Genomic DNA, 20432 nt, shown 5'->3' on the forward strand with positions numbered 1-20432 from the left:
CAATTCTCTCTTACTACAAAGGACTCCTTTAATAATTATTAGTTGTATTCATATATATCACCATCCTGATATGCAGATTTTTGCAGATATTATCATTCTACCATGCAAGAAAGCAACTTAACCCATTAATATGTTTAAGGAATTTAGCAGAAAACCAGAGCTTCCAGCAGTTCTGTACAGATAGTGCCCAGGTCAGAAACATACTACAGATCCTAGTGCTCCAAGGCAACTGTTTTAACCACTGAGCCACCATACCACCCACTTCCTGAAGTTTGTTGAGATATTTTTTTAACCCAGTGGTTACTGGAATTTCTCAAGACCCTTTTGGAGGCCTTGCTAAGCTCATAACAAAGTTAACAATATAGGAAATATTTAAAAGTTTAGGGCAGCAAATATGCATATCCTAAGTGGTGTTAAGAGCAAGTCCCCCTTGTCTATGCTCCAAGCCTCATCAAGAGGGGACAGCCTTACAGACTTGGAGCCAATGCTTTAACCACAGTTTTACTAAACTTGCATACTGGGTTGGAACAACAGAATGCAAGCCAGTACTTAAATAAGCCCTAAGAGATTAGACAGAACAAGAGTGCATTCCTTTGTGCCTGTTTTGCACTCTAAAAATCTTGTGCTCAAAAGAACAGTGTTGGGAGTAAAGGATAGCCCAGTCCCTTCCGCCAGCTCTACATGCCCTCTGCCTCTCCTTAACTTGCACTTCTAAATGCCATGACCTTCCCCTTCCACCCCTCAGTAATACAATGCTGACTTATTCACACAGAATTGTATTTGTGGAGGAAGAGGCAAGTTTCTGTGCTTTCAAACAAAGTGCAGTAACCCGTGTCTATTTGCAAAGGGGCAGAGCACAGTGTGCAAAATACAAAAAATGGTTCAAAATGCATGAGTTAATAGCTCTCCTAAGAATCCTGCATCAAAATCTGTTTTTCAAAAGAGATTTTTTTTTATTTAATTTATACATTTGACATGGAGCTAGACATAGTCTTAGTTTCCCAGGTGCCCTCAGCCATGTGACTTGTGCTCTAATAAACTCTTTACTGCTGCGCTGTGATGTCATACCCTTCCCTTTCCCCCTAGCAGCCCATCAGCAGAACAATAGGCAGGTAACAGCTCCCTGACACCTGCATTTCTACAAAATGCTCCCATTTCCCCCCTAGTTGTAGATATCCCACGTCAGGCCATGACTTCTCGAGAGTAGGTGAAACAATAGCTTATCTAAAAGCAGTTCCATTGTGAAGTTGGCTTTTTATGAAAACTCAACACAATCATCTGAGATGTCTGTATACACACCAATATTACAACTTACTATAAAAAAAACAAAACAGTTTTTTGGTTAAACAATAAAATTTTAAATGGTAAAATGAATTGTTTGCAATGTACACAGTTTAATGTAGTAATTTCATTAAAACAAAATGAATTAAATACATGTAATACAAATTTAGTAAATGTAGTAATTAAATAATAAATATACCATAAAAACATGACAGAATCCTTTTAAGGGAAGTGACCCCTATAGTGGAGGTCTGAGCTCTATTTTGTTTTTTTTTTTACCTCCCTCTGTATGAAAAGTAGTTAGGCAGGTTTCATTCCAACCAAAAGACTGAACTCAGTAGACTTGTGTCTTTCACTTAAGTTACTGTTACCTCTGTGTTACTATGTTACCTCTTCAAAGTGCAAAACATGAACATGCATCATAGGTGAGTGCCATGAAACCTCTAGACAATGTAATATGACTCATAAATCACCAAAAAAATATGGTCACAAATAACATACATGGACAAAGTATCAGCCAAAACCTTCACCAGTTCATAATTTTGTGTCTGAAGGATTTCAGACTCAGTGCTATCAAAGTCTGCCAGCTTCAATATTTACATTATAAAATGCTATTTCACACAGAAGCCATATGAACTTCAGCTGCAGTTTTCCTTTAAACCAAAATTACTTCAATGCTAATTCCTTTTCCCTTTGTGACATTAATACACTTCAAAGAACCTATCTGTGAAGATAGAGATAAGACATTTATTTATGATAAAAGCCTTTGATGTGTTCGTGAGACTGAATTTTGCACTGCCTGGTGGAGAGGTGAAAGTGTGAACAAACACCAGAACCTGTCATAGGACCATATTTACACAGAGACTGGAACATTTCAAACAATAATATAAGCGGCTGCAGTGAAAAATAGTTTTTTATTTTTTTTAAAGAAATGCAGCAAAATATTTAAGTTAAGACAACTCCACAATCAAAATATTTAATTCTCTTTACCCCCTCTATTTATATCTTTTCTATGCAACATTTTCATGGCCTCTTCAAAGTGATGGCCGACAAATGGGAATGGTGGAATGAAAGCACTGGGTAAAATATTTAAATTAAGCACAATATTGTTATTAATAATGATAATTTAGTACCTGTGGTTGGCTACAGCACTAAAATACCTGCTGAATCTAGTAGGTACTGAGAGCCTATCACAGGGGGAAGATTGTATGGTAGAGCTCCAATCCTACATGTAGATGAAGCATTGATACCATAGGGTAGCAGTTCATACTGTCCAACTACCGTAGGAACTGGACTGAATACTAGTTGACTGTTACACTATTTAAAAGCAATACAAATGTGACCTTGACTTACCAAGGCTAGCATTCTGATGTTACAGCTTATGTGAATATACATTTGTATATTTTATTCACTATACACATACATATTATAAGGTAAATCATGTTCTGTATTCAATCTTTTATTTTGCTTTATTTCATTGTTGCCTGGAGCTCCACATGATTTAATTACCTTATATTGTTAAATAATATTCAAGATATGCTTGTGTTTAAGATTGCTTAACGTGGTTGCATAATAAACTTTAGAAATTATGGGAAATCAATCAACAGCAAAACAGGCAACACTTTCTACCTCATGCCCCATTATTCTTCAATATTTATTTTCATATTGTTGAAACAGCATGAAGAAAACACAGCTAAAATGAAAGAATTAGAAGTGAATTGTAACTAAAATCTGAGCTGCTACTGTATTAAACAGTATCTTACAATATTCACAAATACATAACAAAAGTTTTTGTAACTTAATATAACTTAAGGTACTGGATATTTTATTCCATGTTAAACTGGAAAGAAGTAGACTTTATGAAGCAATTACATACAAAGAAGTCAAATAGATGGACAAGCTGAGTGCAGTACAGTTTAAATTATGCTACACCACTAGCTCAACTCCTACTTTTTCCACATAATAAAAATGAACTTCTTGCTATCTAACAGTCCCTGCTGTCATTAGAGTTGCCTGAAGGTAAAGCACTCAAATGGTACTTAAAAGTGCATTCACTCTTCTCTGAGGTCAACAATCAACTTTTCGCATAAAACCATTCCCTTATCTTCCATCTGTCGTTCCATTGGTAAAGCACTTATTTCTACAAAACCAAACTGAAAAAGTTCAATTAAAATAAATGAATAGAATAAGATGTCAACCCCCACCAACCCTCCAAAGCCTCAAGACCTCATAATCATCCTTCTAAGCAAGCAATCAATAAGCCTGGAACCAGAGTGGAGGAAAAATTGAGAAAATGGAGAAACAATAATTGCACTCTTGCCATATATAGTTAAAAAAAATATGTTCCGTTTCATCAGGATCAGCAATTAAATAAAAATGTACCCTTCTTTTGCAGCAATAATATTATTTTGCTTTTATATCAATGAAATCTAAAGTGAATGCACTTTCATTGACTACAAGATCAATTAACATGTCAAATAGCTTGCAACATACACAATTAATTTCAATTAACCACTGAGCTGCTGTTTTCATTCTAAGACAGATGTTCTAATAAGAAGGATAAAGACACAGTCTTTGGTACTGTAATCAGAAGTATTGTCTTTATTGTCAATTATTATTACTATCCTTTATTTATAGAATTGTCTTATATCCCATCACATAATTTAGCCATGTGGCAATTACAAGATTTGTGTCATTTATAAACAGATCTCCCAAAGATGGGAGGGAATGATGACATATATCTTACTAGTTCCAAGTGAACCATTCAATTCCCAAATTGGCACCTGTACCAAGTGAAAAACCTTATTAGATTGACCAGTGTTATCTGAATAAAGATTGCACAGGTTGAATGTTGTCCATCAAGGGATTTTATGACCTCCACTATGACTTTCAAACTTGTAATATAGTGAATAACTGGCTTACTATATGGAAACAGAGTAACAGCAGCATTGAGCCAAACCAAAATATAGATAGACAGACATATTCTACTTTATTTTACCTATTTTTTTTCTGTCCATGTACCATATTTCACGGTACTCATTGGTAATTAAATTAAACCTGTTTATATTAACCTAAATTTAAGGGCAGATTTATTAACATTCTGATTTTAGTGATTCCAAATGGAAAAAGCATGAATGAAAAAAGATGAGGAAAAACGTGAAAACCACAACTTTTTCATACTGTAGCACAAATGAAAGCATTCAAAAAAATCCCAAAGCAAAAAAAGATCTTAGAGTTCTAAAAGGGACACCTGCCATTGACTTCTACATGATCTCAACAGCTTTTAAATGGCATATAATTTGCTTTCTGATTAGACAGGTTTTGTTGCATAATAATTTGTAAAAAAAAAAATAAGTTTTTTTTCCTGCAACAATTGTGAAAAAAAAGAAGCCACAACCTTAAGTAAATGCCTCTCTTAATCTATCACAAACAATTTATAAATATATGTATTTATATGCAATTGCTTCCTTTTTGCAAAACTATTTATGTAACTGCTTTTGAAATGCTTTGTCTTTAACAAGGAGTGGGTGTGAAAGGAGCAGCACGGAAATTTAAGACAATGATCGTATGATAATTGAAGCTTATGAAAGGTCACTGTCTTCGCTTTGATATTACCAACAACATGCTGTGGGCACAGCACTGAATGACAAACGTACACCCCTGGGTGGATTGCAAGATAACATAACTAAACAAAATGATCTTTTGCCATGTGGAAGCAAAGGAAATGTCTCCTTAACAACTTCTGTCTAAGTTTCCTTTATTTTTCTTCAAGCTTCAAATGAAATTGAACACATCCTTGATTCTGTGAGAAAGCCACCCTGATAAAAGGGATTATATTGCATAAATAAACAATTGGGGGGCCAGGATGCTGAATACTGTAAATATGATATTTAGAAGACATAAATAGGATAAAGGCAATAAGCAAGTACCATCTGAACCAAAAACATAAATATTTAATGAACATGCGAAACAAAACAACTTCTTGTGAAATGCACAGCTGTAAATATTTAGAAGTAAAAAGCCATGGGCATTCACTTAATACTAATTTACAATCATTAGCAATATTTTATGTTATTTAAAGGATATGATTCACTTAAATATAACTGGGTTTATTTTTCAGGACCAATATTTGAGGAGTTTAATCTGAGTGACCTCACAAAGAACCTCTACTGGGTTGTTCACATTTGAGTTAACTTTTAGTATGATGTAGAGAGTGATATTCTGAGACAATTTGCAACTGGTCTTCATTTTTTATTATTTGTAGTTTTTTTTAATTATTTCAATAATTGTTCAGCGGCTCTTCAGTTTGGAGTTTCAGCAGATATCTGGTTGCAAGGGTCCAAATTACCTAAGCAACCAGGGAGTGGTTTGAATGTGAGACTGATATATGAATAGGAGAGGGCCTGAATAGAAAAGAAAGTTACAAAAAGTAACAATAACAATAAAACCATAGCCTCACAGAGCAGTAGTTTTTGCCTGCCGGGGTCAGTGACCCCAAATTAAAAGCTACAAAAAATTTGAAGAAGAAAGCAAATAATTTAAAAACTATAAGAAAGAAATAAATAATGAAGACCCATTGAAAACTTGCTTAGAATTGTTTATTCTATAAGATACTAAAAGTTAAATTAAAGGTGATCCTCCCCTTTAAGGACAGGGCCAACTTCAGAAAAGTAGACACTAATCTACATCAGCTTTAGAGTATGCACCAAAGGGCAGAAATATTACTTTGTAAATGTCATATGCTTGTTTTTTTTATTGTCAGACAACATCATTATTTAATATTATGTACAAAGCTAAGGCTTGCATTGATATTGCCATGCACATTTTCCACGTTTTTTGAAGGGTTGCCACCTTTGGTCTCAGCAAAACCCGAACAAGGGTGTAACCCAATGACATCTGGGGGAAGGCTGATGACAGCATGGGGGAGGGGTGGAGCATGGGAATTAAATGGTGATGTATGGGAGGTAGGGTCAGGACAGGTGGGATGCTAGTGATATTTGGAGCAGGACTGATGGATGTGGATATTGGCAAGATTTTTGTTTCACAGTTTTCACAGTGCTGAAACGGAAAAAAAACCCAAGCAAAACTGAACAATGGCAGCCCTAGTCAGGCAGTTAGGACAACATTTAAGCAGTCTGACATTTCTAATTATGACTGCTAAGAGCTGTATAGCCAATGAAAATACAAAAGAGGGTGGTGGCATCCTTGACATGTACTAAGGTTTTGGCATTACATTTTTAATTCTGCAAAGAAAACCTAAATACAGACAGCAGTGTGCAGCAGGTTACCATGGGTGGCAAAAAGTCCACTGCTGGTAACTTCCGGTAACCTTTAAGTTAACTTTCAGTATGTTATAGAATGCCCTATTCCTAGCACCTTTGTAGTGAGTCTTCATTATTTATTTTACATAGTTTTTTAATGATTTTAAATGGGGATTACTGACTCAAAATTTGATTAAATTAGATTTGCGGAGGCCATTGGATGGGGGCTGCACTGAGGGACTGATGTACGCACTGTTCAACAGGATTTTCAAACCTGTCCAATTTATAACAATGTAACTTGCTGTCTTCTTGCTGTTCTCATGTCTAATAACCGTCAGCCTAGCAGGGGGCCATAGCTATAGGTATCAGTAGCTATTGGTAGTGACATTACAGATGGCCACTGGCTTGGAGGCTTCCCGGCCCATGGCAAATATTTTTCCATGATTTGCCAATATAATTCACACTCTTCTCCTGCATAATCTCACTAAACAGTTTAGAAGAGGCTTCAGGAGTTACTTGAATCAAAGGAAGTTGACCCCAGAATGTTCTAGGCAGGTAGTTAACCTCTATCAACCTCTATCAACCTAGTTATCCTAATCCTTATATTTTTGAAGGGAAGTTTGGCTAGAAACTATGCCCGAAACTGAAATTCTAACGTGTTGAGTTCACAAACAACAATAACCTACTGTATCATAGCATTTGCTTTACTTCCTCCCATCATATATAAATATCCTTATCATTCCTGAAAAAAGAATTCTCATGTCTTCCTGCATTCTAACATAAAGATGTACTGGCTTTCTAACATGCTATATAGAAAATGAATGGTAGTTTCAGAGAATCTACATCTTCAGTGATTTAGAATGATGGGCAGACAACTGTTATTTCTCTGCATTAGCCAAAGTCAAATGGTACAGGTCAATTTGCACATATTTTAATGTGAAATCTACTGAAACTTCAAATACATTTTGGAATGTTGGAACAGAAATAATCTCCTGTGACATCTCTTGACAAACAACAGATTGAATAGGATGAATGGTACACCTTGAGAGTTCCTTCCTGATCTCTCTGTGATGTCAGAAGCCTAACACTGGCTACATCTGTTCAGCTAATTACATACAGCTATTGTCTGTTTCAATGCAAAATATTTAATTTCAGGTTTATTATCTAGTTTGAAACAAAACATGAAATGCTTGGTTTATACATTCCAAGCACCTTATTCTCTCCTAAAAGTGTATATGCCTAAAGCTAGAAAATGCTTCAGGCATCGAGGAAAAGTTATACACAAGCCATTACACCAGACACCTAGAACAAGTTACACATCCTTTACAAGGAAAACACTTTACAGACCTCTGTTCTTAAGATTTCTGTTTTCCAGCACATAACAGAAAAAGCTTGATATACAAATGGTAATGGGTAACATCAATGGAAAAAACATGAATAATATCTCATACTTGCCAACATTATAGGTTGTATTGCATTGTATTGTCACTTTATTGTGTTGAACAGCACTGCAAAGGCAGTCACTCCAATAATATCAAATGCATTTAACACAATATATTCATTTACATTATTTAACACAATTATCTTTCCATCTTACTATGACTATCCCTGTTGTTGGTGAATGTAGACAGTTATTACAATGATAACTAGAACAAAAAATTACTTTCAATATGTCTAGAATCACTGTTCTCTATATAATGGCTTATGATGATGTTGAAACATAAATGATCATAACCAGTATAAAATATAGGACGAAGAAGCTTATATGATTCTGTTTAACAATGTGGTGAGAATTACTGAGCTTTCAGTTCATACAAAGGAATTATTGGGTGCTAATAAGGTGCAAAGAACTAATAAAACTAATTTTGCCTACATCTGTTAAAATGAATTTACCTTACAGAGGTTTTTGCTGACTCGCATGAAAACTGAGATTTGCAGCTGCAGTAAAAAGTGGTCTAAGTTAAACAAGTCAAATATAATGATGCTGTTTAAAAATATGTGCGTATTGCTATGGAATGTGAATTAGCAGTGCTGCTCACCATGAAGAGGAGACCCAGATGGACTGCTGGACAATCCTGGCACAGGGCTACAACGGCCTCCTTGCTTTGATGTCAACTCCTGTTCAATCTCTTCCAAACCTGCACTCTTCTGAAAGCGGCTCATGCGGTTGACCACGCGGGGGGAGGTGTGTGTGCGGACACATGGCTGACCACCATATGGGTTAATAGGGAAGACGTGGGAAGTGCCACGAAGAGTGCTTACCACTACCCAACGGCAGTCGTGGCTAAAGCAAATGTCCTGAACCTAAATAAAGAAAAGAAGCCTAAATATATTTGTAGTAATTTTATTAGCAAAAATGCTACTTAACTATTACTGTTACTAGTCACCCAATCACATTTATGATCCATTTATCTTATTAAAAATGATAATTAAAAATGTAAAATGTGCCATTAAACCAGCAGTAGAGTAGTAGTATAGTATAAAGTAGAGTATAATTAGGAATACAATAGGAACTGTAGCCACATTTTCAGAACTAAAGATTTCAAATTAATATGTTAAATATTCCAAACTCTGTGCAGGAAGGTTTTGTACATAACACTTTGGATCTAATAAATTAGCTATTTACATAAACCTCATGTGTAACCTTGTAAGCAAGCATCCCTAGTTATAGGAGACAGTAAACATGGAACCAAGCTGCTCTCGGTTCCCAGATTAGTTTTATAATTTATAATAAAAGGTTTGTGGTATTTGAAAATCACCCTCCATAAACTTGCTGTAATCAAAAATTATTTCAGATCAGTCAGGTGAGTGAATATATTTCTTAAGCTAGCTATAATATTTTAATTAAAAAAAATGTATTTTAAAAACATTCCAATTCTAAGCCACCTAGTATAGATGGATCAGGAATTCTAGCCATCTCTATAGTGGTCGTATCTCTAAGAGGCTGTAGTACAGTGGAATATATACATGGCCCAGTCCAAGACAATAAACATGTATTTCAAAGATAAAATATATTTTTTATTTTGATCAAGTCTGAGTATGCTAATCAGTATTTGGATTTTGTTTTGTAGTCGTCCAAAACTTGGAGGATTACAGTAAGACAGAAAACAGAAAAGTCAGTATGATCTTTATAGATATTTTTAATATTTTAACATTTATATCACTTCTCTCCCTTCTCCCTTTTAAGTTGCAACCTTCAAAAGCCCTGGCGTCTTTCCAGATATATTTCATCTTAAATCATTTTTATTTTAAATCATCTTAGTAGTGCTGGTCTGTCTTACTGTAAGTAGAACTTCCAACACTGAACACAAAATGACGGTAGCTATACATCCTACATTTTTCTATTATTAATGCGTCTTCTTATACAACCTAATATTTTATTGGCTTTCAGCACCTCTTGAATTGCTGGCTTTGATATTTGCTTAGCTTAAAAATTCAATAACACTTTAAGGTTGTTTACATGAGTTTAGGGACTTTTAAACAAGAGCCTTTCTGGGACTGTCTGGTCTGCAATGGAAAAAAAAAGTTTCCTATGGTTCTAGGACTGGTGAATGAAAATTAAAAGTAAAATACAATTATGAAATGTCTATTTAATTATTTTAGTGAACATAATATTAACAAGATATTTGGCACACTTTTCATTAAATGCATACTTAACAAAGATATACAGAATAAATTATTTATAAAAAAAAGTCCATCTCCCAGTCCTGGGGCTACATTTTATGCAAATGGATGTAAAGAATTTAAGACTGCCAACTTAAGTTAACATATGTAAGATTACAACTGTTAATAAAAAAAAGACAATTTTAGGAGCATTGTCTTAGCGTTTTGGTTTCTGTCACATGATGTAACTTCCACAATTTCTTGAGTGTAAACCCTAAGAAAATACAGTGGTGCTTGTAAGTTTGTGAAACCTTTAATATACTGTATAGTTTTATATGAATTTGACATAAAACATCATCTGATTTTCAAACAAGTCTTAAAAGAAGATGAAGAAAACCTAGTTTAACAAATGAAACAAAAATTATTATTTTTGGTGATGAATTTATTGAAAAAAAATGATCCAATAATATATCTGCATGTGGCATAAATCAGAGTCTGGTATTTTTAGTCAATAGGATGACAATCAGGTGTGAGTTAAGGTGGCCATACACGGACCGATTTTTTACTTACAAACGACCGATTCCCGAACGATCCGATGCTATCGTTAAGTTATCGTATAGTTGGTGGTGTACGAACGATCGTCGGCCCACTAAACGAGCCGACATTATCGTCCCCAAAATCGATCGGCCAGGTTTAAAAATTTTGGTCGTTTAACGATAAAATCTGCCAGTTGGTGTGAGTGTCAGACATTTGTCTTTCAACGATTGTTCTCTGCGCATGTCACGATTGCCAGCAGCAGAAGTCAACGACATCGATCGTACGTAGATGTACGATCGTAGGTATTTTACGATAATGATGCGACAAAATCTTTCCCGAATTATCGTTGCCCGTGGATGGCATATCGTATGGGAACTCGATCGCCATACGATCGTTTGTCGATATAATCGTTCATCGCACAACGAGCGAAATCGCCTCGTGTATGGCCACCTTTAGAGACCCTGCTTTATTTAAAGAACGGGGATCCAGCAAAGCCTGATCACACATACAACACATTTGTGGATAGGTATCATGGCTCAAACAAAGGAGGTGTCTGAGGACCTCAGAAAAAGAGGTGATACAAAGAGGTGATACATAAAGCTGGAGAAGGTTACAAGACCTCTAAAGAGTTTGGGCTCCACCAATCAACAAATGGAGGAAATTCAAGATTCTTGTTACGCTACCCAGAAGTGATCAAACATCAAAAGATAACTCCAGCTGCAAGGTGTCTAATAGTCTGAGAGGTTGCAAAGGAACCCAGGGTAATTTTAAACCAACTGAAGGGCTGTCTCAAATTGGTGAATGTTGATGTTCATGAGTTCACCATCAGGAAAACACTGAACAGCAATAGCGTGTATGGAAGGGTAGCAAGGAGAAAGCCACTTCTCACCCCCAAAAATATTGCTGACCATCTAAAGATTGCTAAAGATCATGTGGATGAACCAGAAGGATACTGGAAGAATGTTTTATAGAAGGATGAAGCCAAAATAGAACTTTTTGGCTTAATGATGAGTGTTACATTTAGAGAAAGAAAAACACTGCATTCCAGCACAAGAACCTTATTACATCTGTGAAACATGGTGGTAGGAGTGTTCTGGTTTGGGCCTGTTTTGCTGTATCTGGGCTTGGATGGCTTTCCATCATTGAGGGAACAATAAATTCTAAACCATACCAGAGAATTCTAAAGAAAAATGTCAAGACATCGGTCTGTGAACTGAATCTCAAGAGACAGTGGATTATGCAGCAAGACAATGATCCTAATCATACAAGCTGTTTTACCAAAGAATGGTTAAAGAAGAATAAAGTCAATGTTCTGGAATGGCCAAATCAGAGTCCTGACCTTAATCCAACTGAAATGTTATGGAAAGAGCTAAAGCAAGCAATTCATGTGAGGAAACCCACCAACATCCAAGAGTTGAAGCTGTTCTGTGTGGACAAATTGGCTAAAATTCTTCCAAGTCGATGTGCAGGACTGAGCAACAGTTACCACATAAGTTTAGTTGCAGTTATTGCTGCACAAGGGGGTCACACCAAATACTGAGAGCATGATTTACTTACTTTTAGCACACACAGATATGTTGTTGGATCTTCTTTTTTTTTTCTTCAATAAATACATGACCAAATATAATATTTTTTGTTTCATTTGTTTAAGTAGGTTTTTTCCTTCTGCTTTTAGGACTTGCTTGAAAATCAGATTATGTTTTAGGTCACATTTATATTAAAATATAGAAAATGTTCACAAACAAGTGCCTCTTTAAATTAAAGCATGTCCTGTCTAATATAACCACCTATACCACTTAGTATGCTGAAGGATCAGTCATTCATTATTTGCAGTTAAGAGTTATATTTCATGCAATAGTCTTGTAAATCCAGCCCTTTAAAATGTCTCTCTAGTGAAGTTATAGATAAGCCCATCGTGCCCCCATCTCCTATTCCTAGTAGCAATGGACAGTATTTGTTTTAACTTACTGAATACTAACAAACAGTATATATGCACAAAAGTAGCCGCATATGTATTAAGCTTGAACAAGCAAAGGCTATAAAAAAAAGATGTGACATTTATCCAGGTATTGGAAACCAAGAGTACTACAACTGAGTATTTGTATTGCATCTAGATAATGTTGGGTGCAGTATCCTTCTTTAATCAACTGTTTATACAACAAGATCAAAGCAAGAAAGTGACCCACTTTTAGCAGCAAATACTGTTATGTAATGTCAAGTTAGTTTGTACAGTGAGCATCCTGTTTATCTGTAGTGTTTCTTACTGCAATGTTGGTATATATTTAGAATTATGGCATCTTCTCTAATGGATGGGTGGTAGACTCAGCTGGAAGAAGGGGCATGTACGCTAAGTAAAAAAAAAATTGGATTTAGTGCCATTAAATTCAACAAAAAATTATACTGTATGACACCATCATTGATAAGTTCGGGTTTCAGATTTGGTCCCTCAGGTAGAATTTCATCAATGAAAACTGGACTGCTTAGAGTAGTAGTCATTAGTCTTTCTGAATATTGAGGAAAGTGTGCAAGGGGTACAAGATTTCCATTAAGTAGCAAACTAAGCCAGTTTCAGGTATTTTGTTGGCTTGCCCTATATACAAGCCTGCATTTGGCAGGGCCATGTTTCAATAGGCTGTAACACTGTTTAAATTTGTCCTCTAGCATATCAGAACATATCAGAGCATGGCTTCACTCATGAAGTTGCAACGCTCTCTCCAAAGACATGTCACAAATTGACATGGTATAGTAATTGCTGAGCTGGCAGAGGTGGAGGCACCTCCCTTAGATGAACAGAAGAAATGCTGGGGTATATATAGGCGTAGTGATATGTTCCTGTTAAAACTTGAAACCTGCCGATCTCTATTTATTTCTAAATACCCTAAATAGGAGGTAAGGCTAACAAAATATGGTCATATTATAAAAGAAAAATACGAATGAATTTTATATGGTATTTGTATAAGAAAAATGCTTATAAGTAAGCTTATATAGTATTTATGGATGTGCACATCAAACTGCTGCTATTACAGCAAAAATAAGTATTAAAGAAGGTGAGAAATCAGAAGTCAGTAGCAGAAATGTGAATGTTTAAGCACATAAAATCCACATGTACTAGAGAATAAAGAAGCATAACTTCACAACTATCCAAACTGTGAATGTATTTTTACATCGCAGGGAAAGGGCAAACACATCTATCATAAAATTATTTAAACACGATAGCAGGAATACTTCATTTACCAATAATAGCATTCCTCTGGCAATCACAGGCGCCAACTTTATGCTGCTGCGGAACTGGTTTAATACCTTGGGAGCAGTTAAGAAAGCTAATACTTCTCTTGTTGGTTAGATGTTTGTCTGCTTTACACCGAATCCAGCTACAGTGCTATGCACTGCGTTAAAAGCATGTTAGCAGCACAGACAAATTTGTAAGCACTTTGCTGGTTTTGAAACCTTTTTGGGCAAAGTTGTGATATGCAGGCTAATAAAGCATTTATATGTCTTGCACCACAGATGATTTAATGCTGCATCTATCTATTGGTTTTACCCTATATGCACCCTTAACAGGAAAATTGTTGTCAGATGAAAGCTTTCTCACAAAGTCAGAGACCGCAGAACAGCTTTCTACTCAAATAATTAGGCATGCATTCTCAATTTTATTTTGTTTGCAAGATGACTTATTAAAGTGCCAGGCATCCTAATGTGGTGGAGAATTCTTTGTGTGTGTCAGTTGCAAAGAATCTTTAGTTTCCATTACCATGTTCATAAATTCATTTAAAACAAAAATGCAACACTAAAGCTCCACAGTTACATAAAACACATGTTAAATCAATCAAACTTTCAAAGAACTCTGGTCAGTAGCGTCTTCTGAGATTTCTATCCTTATCATTCTTGCTGGAACACATATTGCCAATGGAAACTATACCTATACCTATGTAAACACAAACATAAAGTGCAAGCTTCTGGATGATAGACAAAAAATCCAGGTTTATTGGTGAAGATTCATTATTAGTTTTACCAAAGCATATTTTCTGAAAATACTCATGCCACAACTCTATAACTATGGTCTTGTTGCCTGATTAACAAGGGAAATCTCATACAAAGTGATTTGTCTGATTTAATTTCCATGTTGTTTCTCAGGAATTCAGGTGAACTGTTTCCCATAACAGTTGATAAAAAAAGCAAGTTGGGGTCATTTGCAAGTGCAGCCTGTGTGCCATACTCCTGACAAGTTCCCACTTTTTGGGACAAAAAGTGGACAAATTACATTTTAAGACATCCTGAGCTACTAGTAGCAGCTACTTGTCATGGCTACAAAAATAGACATTGCTGATCATTTACTGATAACTGTCTCTATAAGTGTTTTAGCAGAGGCAATTCTCAGTATTTTCTATGTCAGGGTCATTTCTGGTGTTTAATAGCCGTGACAAGTAGCTGCTACTAAGTAGCTCCATGTGTCTTCAGCCTAAGGGGTATATTTATCATGCTGTGTAAAAGGTGGAGTGAAGCATTACCGGTGATGTTACCCAGGGTAACCAATCAGCAATTAGATTTCAACAGTTAGAAAACCAAAGCAAAACATCTGATGCCTGATGAGCAACATCACTGGTAATGTTTTACTCCACTTTTTCCACAGCATGATAAATATACCCCTATATGTAGCAGCTACTTCTTTCCCTACCTGATAAAGTCCTCAAAGTTCTCCTTGGAGCAGTTCATGTCTGTTCTACTAAAATGTGATATCAGCAGTGTTTACAATGAATAAATGTTAAGTTAGTCAGATGGATGTTTTAATAAAAAAAATTGGTTTCATATTTAATTTGAAAAGTACTTTTATTATAAAATGTTTTATGTATTGGTGACAGGTCCCCTTTAAAGCCTGTACAGGCCATGATTAGGGCTTTTATATACATTGCTGATGTCCAGGACATCCACCTTTGCAGGTCTAGCATAACATATGTGGACATTTCAACATTTGATCTTTTTGCACACAGTATATAAAAGTAAAGTTCAAAACAATAAGACACCAAATTTGCTATTATTTAGAACCTTTTTCCCACTCCTGAGATGTTGTGATGGGATTTAGAAATCCACCCCCCGCCCCCCCCCCCGAATTTTGTTTTAGCCATTGGTGGATTACTGGAATGTTTTAGGTTACTATCAGGTTCCAAGATCCATTTTTGGTTTAACTTCAATCTGACAGATGGTTTCATGTTATTCTCAAGCAACCTTTAGTACAATAAACAATTCATAGACAATTCTCTGATGGTGATCTGCCCAGGCCCTTATGCAGCAAAGCGGCATAAAATTTCCACCATCATGCTTTATAGTTGGTTTTAGGTCATTCTAGTGAAATCCTATATTTGGTTTATGCCAAAAATGTCTTCTAGAAGCATGGCTTAATTACTCTGTCATTGTCTCTTCTGTCCAAAGCACATTATTCAAGAAGTCCCAGTCTTTGCTTCGTTGTTCAACAGGTAAACTTTAGCCTTGCCCTGATGTTGTTCCTGGGCAGCAAATATTTTCTTTTGGACCATCTCCTTACACCACCTTACAATAGTTATTCAAATTATAGGTCATATTAAACGGGCATTTAAATGAAAAAATAATTCTCCTCAAAATGACCAGGTTCCGATTCAGCCGAATCCACGGTTCTAGCCGAACAAATCTGCATTAGCATAAATTAGCATATGCTAATTAGGATCTGGAAGGGTTAAATGTTAGGGGGGGAAATTTCGCTGCGCAAGTGGAGATTTTTACCCCTTACGGATCCTACTTAGCATATGCTAATTAGGATTCGGTATTCGGCCAAATCCCTTGGGATGGATTCGGGGGTTCGGCCCAACCCAAAAAACTGGGTTTAGTTTTAGTTGTTGCAGATGTTTTTAAGTTGCAAGTGTTGTTTTTAAAGTTTATGCCGTGAACAACCCGCAACTTTTATTAAATAAGGCCATTAGTAGAAATTCTTCAAGAACCTATCCTCATCACAAGGAAGAAACAAAAAAAAAACATTTTAACTCTAATATTGTGAGTAGTTAGTGACTCAGAAAGAATATAATGCCGTTGTGACTCAAGAATCTACAATTCAAAATATAGAAAGAAAAAAAAAAACTTACTTTAGCTTCTGTCTCTCCTCGATGCAAGGTATACAAATGATGTACAGCACTTTGAGACGATGACCAAGGATGAGTAAGGATCTGGAACACGTGGAAATCATGACCCAGTGTGTCTGATGTAACCAGCATCATTCCTAGTAGCAGATAACAGAATGACAGGAGAATTAAAGAAAACTTACAAGCTGACCTCCTATGTTTTATGTACTTGATATACAACTATTATTGAATAATTGAATAGCTTGGGGCTACCTTAACAGTCTGTGATGCATATAGACCAGCAATCAGTTCATAGCCTAACATGAGAGTGGCGCAACTGTGTTCTGCCCTACTGACAGATGGGGAATGCTGTGTGCATTTTATATTGTGGCCCAAATTTGGCACCAAAGCAAACACATTTTAACGCTAGATGAGTAGTGACCACAACTGAATGAGTTTAACACATATACAGCTCACGGTCCTAAACTGCTTCTCTATGTATTTTCTTAGTGAAAGAAAACTATTTTATGTATTGATGTTTTTTGTTTCCCTGGGGTGCTACCTACAGTACTTTATGCACATATTATTATCTGATTGCACAGACAAAAAAATGTGTAGCAAATTATTATTACAGATACTTATGGCAATGAAAATTCTAAAGGAAAAAAAAATCTGTTTTCTTTTTTAATCTTCTCTGAAGGAGGGAGTGATGGGCACACACATGCTTTATTTTAATTTACAACTTCCTATCTTTTGCACATACTGCATACTGAACAATAAGCTGCTTTCAGGAAAGGATTTCAAAAACACAGAGCACATATACATAAAAGGGGATAACTTGTACAGATGTAGACTGTGGCTCAAGAGCTATTTATGCTGTATGAGAAGATTAAACCAAACTGTGGCTGGGCTGTAAACTAAACCCACGCCCCAAATGAGGTGCCAAACCACAAAAAGCATTTGCGTCAACTGGGAATACAAGGAAAAGAGAGGCTTCTAATTATAGGCCCTGGAAGCGGAAGCCTAGAATGATTAGGAGTTTAGGCGCTGTGGTATGTTTATCTGGGAGCTTCCTCTTTCTTTCTATCCTGTTCATATGTTCTCCTTAGCTGGATATGATAGATGAGGCTTGGCGTAGAAGGTGGGATTAAATATATTGGTGGTACTGAGTACACTTTGGGAGCCAAATATGACCAAGTTTGTAAGCCTTTTTAAACAGGCGTCAGATGGTTAGCCTAAAAGCTCAAATTAAAGACAGCAACATATTATCTGGGTAGCCACTTGGAAGGCTGGAAAACCACAGTGGCAAGAGACCTTCAGAACACCCTATTTATAACACCTATCATGCCACATGCCTGTGTTGAGCAGAAAATGACACGCATTCCGCCTACATTTTTATGCAAACAAGTCTCTAATCACAGCTTTTATATTCTTTTTCTTTTATCAAGTTCTGTCTAAGAATAAACAGGGACAGCCCTAAAATTCCAGTTCCCCCAAATGTAAAGAAACTCATACTAAAACTGTATTTAAGTTATCACCTTTAGATTTAAGATTAATTGACAAAGACTGTGGTTATTGTTGTGTCATGCGATTATTTAAATTTATGGCACAATTATCATTTTTTATTTATATAGTGCAAAAATATTCTACAGCAGTTTATAGTGATAATACACAAATCAATCCCTGCTCCAGTAACAATTATGGAAGAATTTAATGGGATTAGTTAGGTTTAAAACTTTGAGGTGTGCATATCACTTTTCCATGCTGGACTATTTTATAGGTGCCCATAAAACAAGGTGGTAAAAGCCCTATAACCTGGTTGCTTGGAATACTTTAGCAATAAGTAAAAAGAAACCATTAACTTTGCAAGATATAACATAACTTCCATCTTTAGTGGTGAACACTTTTTGTACCCTCATGCACAGAAATCAAATCTTCGAGCAATTGGTCTGTTGTCATATTACTTGTTTCCTAAAAAAAGAAAAAGATCTCTGATTTTATCTAAAGGTTTGCATTTGGAACTGAACTACCAGACATGTTGCACACAATGTGACATAGCTGACCAATAATCTTGCTCCCTTGCTATGTATTTCTTTTTTTTTTGTAACTTATAGTTTTATTTGTTTTTTATTTCACTTACACAAACCTTGGTATGTATTTCTTTTCTTATTTTGTATCTATGTATTACTTTGCTAATCTTACAAACATTCTGTTTTTTGGATGGCAAACTACATGTACAAACTCAATATCTTTAAAAAGAAATGGGTGCAAATTAGAATCTGTTTCCCAAGCCCACATAGGGGCAAACTGAATATAGACACAAATTATTCAATTACTCAATGCACGCCTTTTCAAAAATCATAAAGTAAAAAAAAAAAAATCATAAAGTCAAGGAAACAAATGGTATGTTGACATATAATACTCCTTTATATAGTAAATAAATATGAACAAACAAGAGTTTCACAGTTCAATGCATAGTATACATAGCACCAATTAACACTACAAAGCAGATATAGAAAAAGCAGACATGCGTGGATTGAGAAAACCCCAACATTTTGGAAGCAGTCCCTTTTGTCAAGGGGAATCTAATTCACAGGCATTCTGTGTGTTTAAATGCCTAAAAAGATGCCTCACTTGCTACTGCAAGTGCGCAAAAAAAGAAAAAAGTTCATCTTTGTTTCTGCAAACCTGTGATTTATTGTCCTAGTGGAATCCCCCTGAGGTGTGCTCCTCAATTCCCACTAGGTGAAGGCACTGTGTGGTAAATCCCAGTTACCAGTATCTTTCATAGCAAAGAGACTTTGCCTACCTGATCAGGATGAGACTGGGGGGTGCCTCTGCACCCCCAAGGAGCTGCCCCAGCCTCCACACTCCCCGCAGGGGTCTCCACAACCCATTCGACCCAGGTGTCAAGGGAGGGAGACTGGTGGCTCGGGGAAGTGCCTGGCGGAGATCAGGTTAGGGACAGCAGGGCCCACCAGGATTTTTTCCCGGTGCCCTGGCGGCCCAGTCCCACCCTGTACCCAATTGTCACAGAAACTGTGTCAGCGGTAAAGTGAGTGTGATCCTGTTCTACAGGGGTGTGCCAAGAAAAGGGTTACATAAAATTATCAATAAAAAATCTAGATATCGTTTTGTTTATTGCACTTGTTCTGCACTTAAAATAAAATACCACAGTATGATATCAAAATATATGTGGCTAAATTTTTAATTTGCTTTCAGCAATAAATAACCTCTCAACATACATTACTTGGATCTAGGTATATCTCCAATATTTCTTTAAATTATTCAGTTTTCATTTCAGTACCCACTTTGTGGATCATATTTTTAGCTTTAAATTACACTTTAGTACAATGATAGTCTGAGAACATTTAGCAGTGGTTTTTCAGTTATTTAGCATTTTGTTTGGCAGCTCTCTGGTTTGGTATTTCAGCAGCTATCTGGTTGCTAGGGTCATATTTACCCAAGCAACCAGTTAGTGATTTCAATGAGAGCCTGGAATATGAATAGGTGAAGGGCTGAATAGAAAGATAACAATAAAATTGTAGCCTCACAGAGCAATAACTTTTAGTCTGCCAGGGTCAGTAACCCCTATCTGATTGCTGGAAAATGGCAGAAATAAAAATCAAATAATTAAAAAAAAACTATCAAACATTAATAATAA

General features: G+C 35.9%; 1 protein-coding gene across 5 annotated transcripts in view; it reads right to left on the reverse strand.

Annotated features, from left to right (window-relative positions):
* bcas3 (breast carcinoma amplified sequence 3) overlaps nucleotides 1–20432 on the reverse strand; it is a 584912-nt gene that overhangs the window by 407655 nt on the left and 156825 nt on the right. For all 5 annotated transcript variants that reach the window (XM_031896950.1, XM_031896949.1, XM_031896951.1 and 2 more), the window contains exons 15-16: nucleotides 16793–16926; nucleotides 8582–8846 (exon numbers count right to left, since the gene is read on the reverse strand). In XM_031896950.1, the coding sequence (XP_031752810.1) occupies nucleotides 8582–8846; nucleotides 16793–16926 (399 nt within the window). The remainder of the gene's footprint in view (nucleotides 1–8581; nucleotides 8847–16792; nucleotides 16927–20432) is intronic.

This window comes from Xenopus tropicalis, chromosome 2, assembly GCF_000004195.4.
Source record: "Xenopus tropicalis strain Nigerian chromosome 2, UCB_Xtro_10.0, whole genome shotgun sequence".
NCBI classification, from domain to species: Eukaryota; Metazoa; Chordata; class Amphibia; order Anura; family Pipidae; genus Xenopus; species Xenopus tropicalis.